At 30.7% G+C, this 1,682-nt stretch overlaps 1 protein-coding gene across 2 annotated transcripts in view; it reads right to left on the bottom strand.

Annotated features, from left to right (window-relative positions):
• SCN9A (sodium channel, voltage gated, type IX alpha subunit) overlaps nt 1–1,682 on the bottom strand; it is a 201,476-nt gene that overhangs the window by 39,527 nt on the left and 160,267 nt on the right. For both annotated transcript variants that reach the window (XM_011990984.1, XM_011990983.1), the window contains exon 21: nt 346–468. In XM_011990984.1, coding sequence (XP_011846374.1) covers nt 346–468 — 123 coding nt within the window. The remainder of the gene's footprint in view (nt 1–345; nt 469–1,682) is intronic.

The raw sequence follows: 1,682 nt of genomic DNA, 5'->3' as shown, positions 1-1,682 counted from the left end.
ATATAATATGCATATATACTATTAGTATATGTAACATGCATATATGTACTATTAGTATATATAATATGCATATATATACCATATATGCATAGTATATATAGTATATATGCATACTGTATATAGTATGTAAATGCATACTATATATAGTATACATATGCATACTATTATATACATAATGTATACATATATGCATACATATATGTATATGTATGTACACTCACATACATAAACAGCTCACATATTTATGTAAATAGAAACCACTCATAATTTCTACACACCCATTGTTTTTGTATTTTAAACCCCATTAAAAAAATAAGAATATTATAAAGTTTAGTATTTTCTTACCCTCATTCCTTCAAATCTAGATAAGGCTCTTAGAGGTCTTAAAGCTCTCAGTGTCCGAAGAGATTTAATGGGGCCAAGATCTGAGTAGCCAAGAGTGTTTGCCACTAAAGTAACCAAAGAAACCTATAAAAATAGCATTTTCATTAATTGTGTCAATAAAATGATGAAGCATAAAAGGAAAAAGTCAATTTTGAAACTCACTAAAAGCAACTCAACAGGAACAATAAGATTTTATATATGGAGTTGTACAGTCAATGCCTAAAAACAGGGTAAGGTGGATGTTTCTATAAGGAAATAGATTTAAAAGAAGGTTAACCAAAATAAGAAGAAATAATGTAAGCAAAGTAAGTTGTTTATTCTATTTGAGTAGAAATCATGCATATGCTTTTCACACTTTTGTAATCAATTGTTTTGTAATTGCTTATTAAATCTGAAGATTTCATTAGAACAATGGTCAACATTTTAATTTTAAAACTCAGGTCAAAATGAAGTGTGTGATTCTGAAGCTAAGCCCTAAAAGTGTGGTATTCACTCAACTAAATCGATGCCTTGGTATACATCTTATTAAAAAACATTTTGTAGACTCATGATTTTGAGTTGGGGCAAATTCTCAACAAGATTGCTTCTGCCCTACAATTTCTCAGGATTGGCACCAAAGATCTACCAAATAATTTTTCATGGGAGAAAAATCACAATTGTACTGAAGAGAGAATGAAAGTAGCTGATCTCCTTGGCTTCACAATCAATATAGATATAATAAGAACTTCATCATGTTAGATAGATCAGCCACAATTACCATAACCAGTATCCAAAAGAAATTTGAGTTCTTACCGTAAATTATCTTAAGAAAGAACATGAACAGCAATACAATCAATACACATTTTAGTTACAAAGCAATGAGCTCCTCAATGATCTTAGATCTGGATCTATAAATGCATTTGCTCTCTGAATTAGTTCCATGGAAAATATTCATTTGCCTCACATCCTGTGTAGCAGGAGACAATGTCTAAGAAAAATGTCTGAAATGCAGTTCTTCATTACGAATTAAGTTAGTGACTGAGAGATTCAAGTTTTCAAGGGAAGAATAGGAACACATGAGAGCCAACTTTTTATATATTTATCTATTTCAGGAGTAGAAAAAGTCATTGTTCACAACAAGTTCATTGCTGTTACCATCAGAGACAGGTAAGCTGATTTATGAAGCTGGAGGTGTTTTAAAGTACTCGTCCTCATGTAGTATTTCCAAATGTCTCACTAAATATAATACTGCTTTAATTCCTTAAGCTATATATTTAGCAGAATAAATTGCTCCTCATGCCACTCTTAAATTTGCCCAG

Source organism: Mandrillus leucophaeus, unplaced genomic scaffold (assembly GCF_000951045.1).
Source record: "Mandrillus leucophaeus isolate KB7577 unplaced genomic scaffold, Mleu.le_1.0 Scaffold389, whole genome shotgun sequence".
Classification (NCBI taxonomy): Eukaryota; Metazoa; Chordata; class Mammalia; order Primates; family Cercopithecidae; genus Mandrillus; species Mandrillus leucophaeus.
Note: the sequence above shows the minus strand (reverse complement) of the source record. Positions and strands in the feature narration are given on the sequence as shown.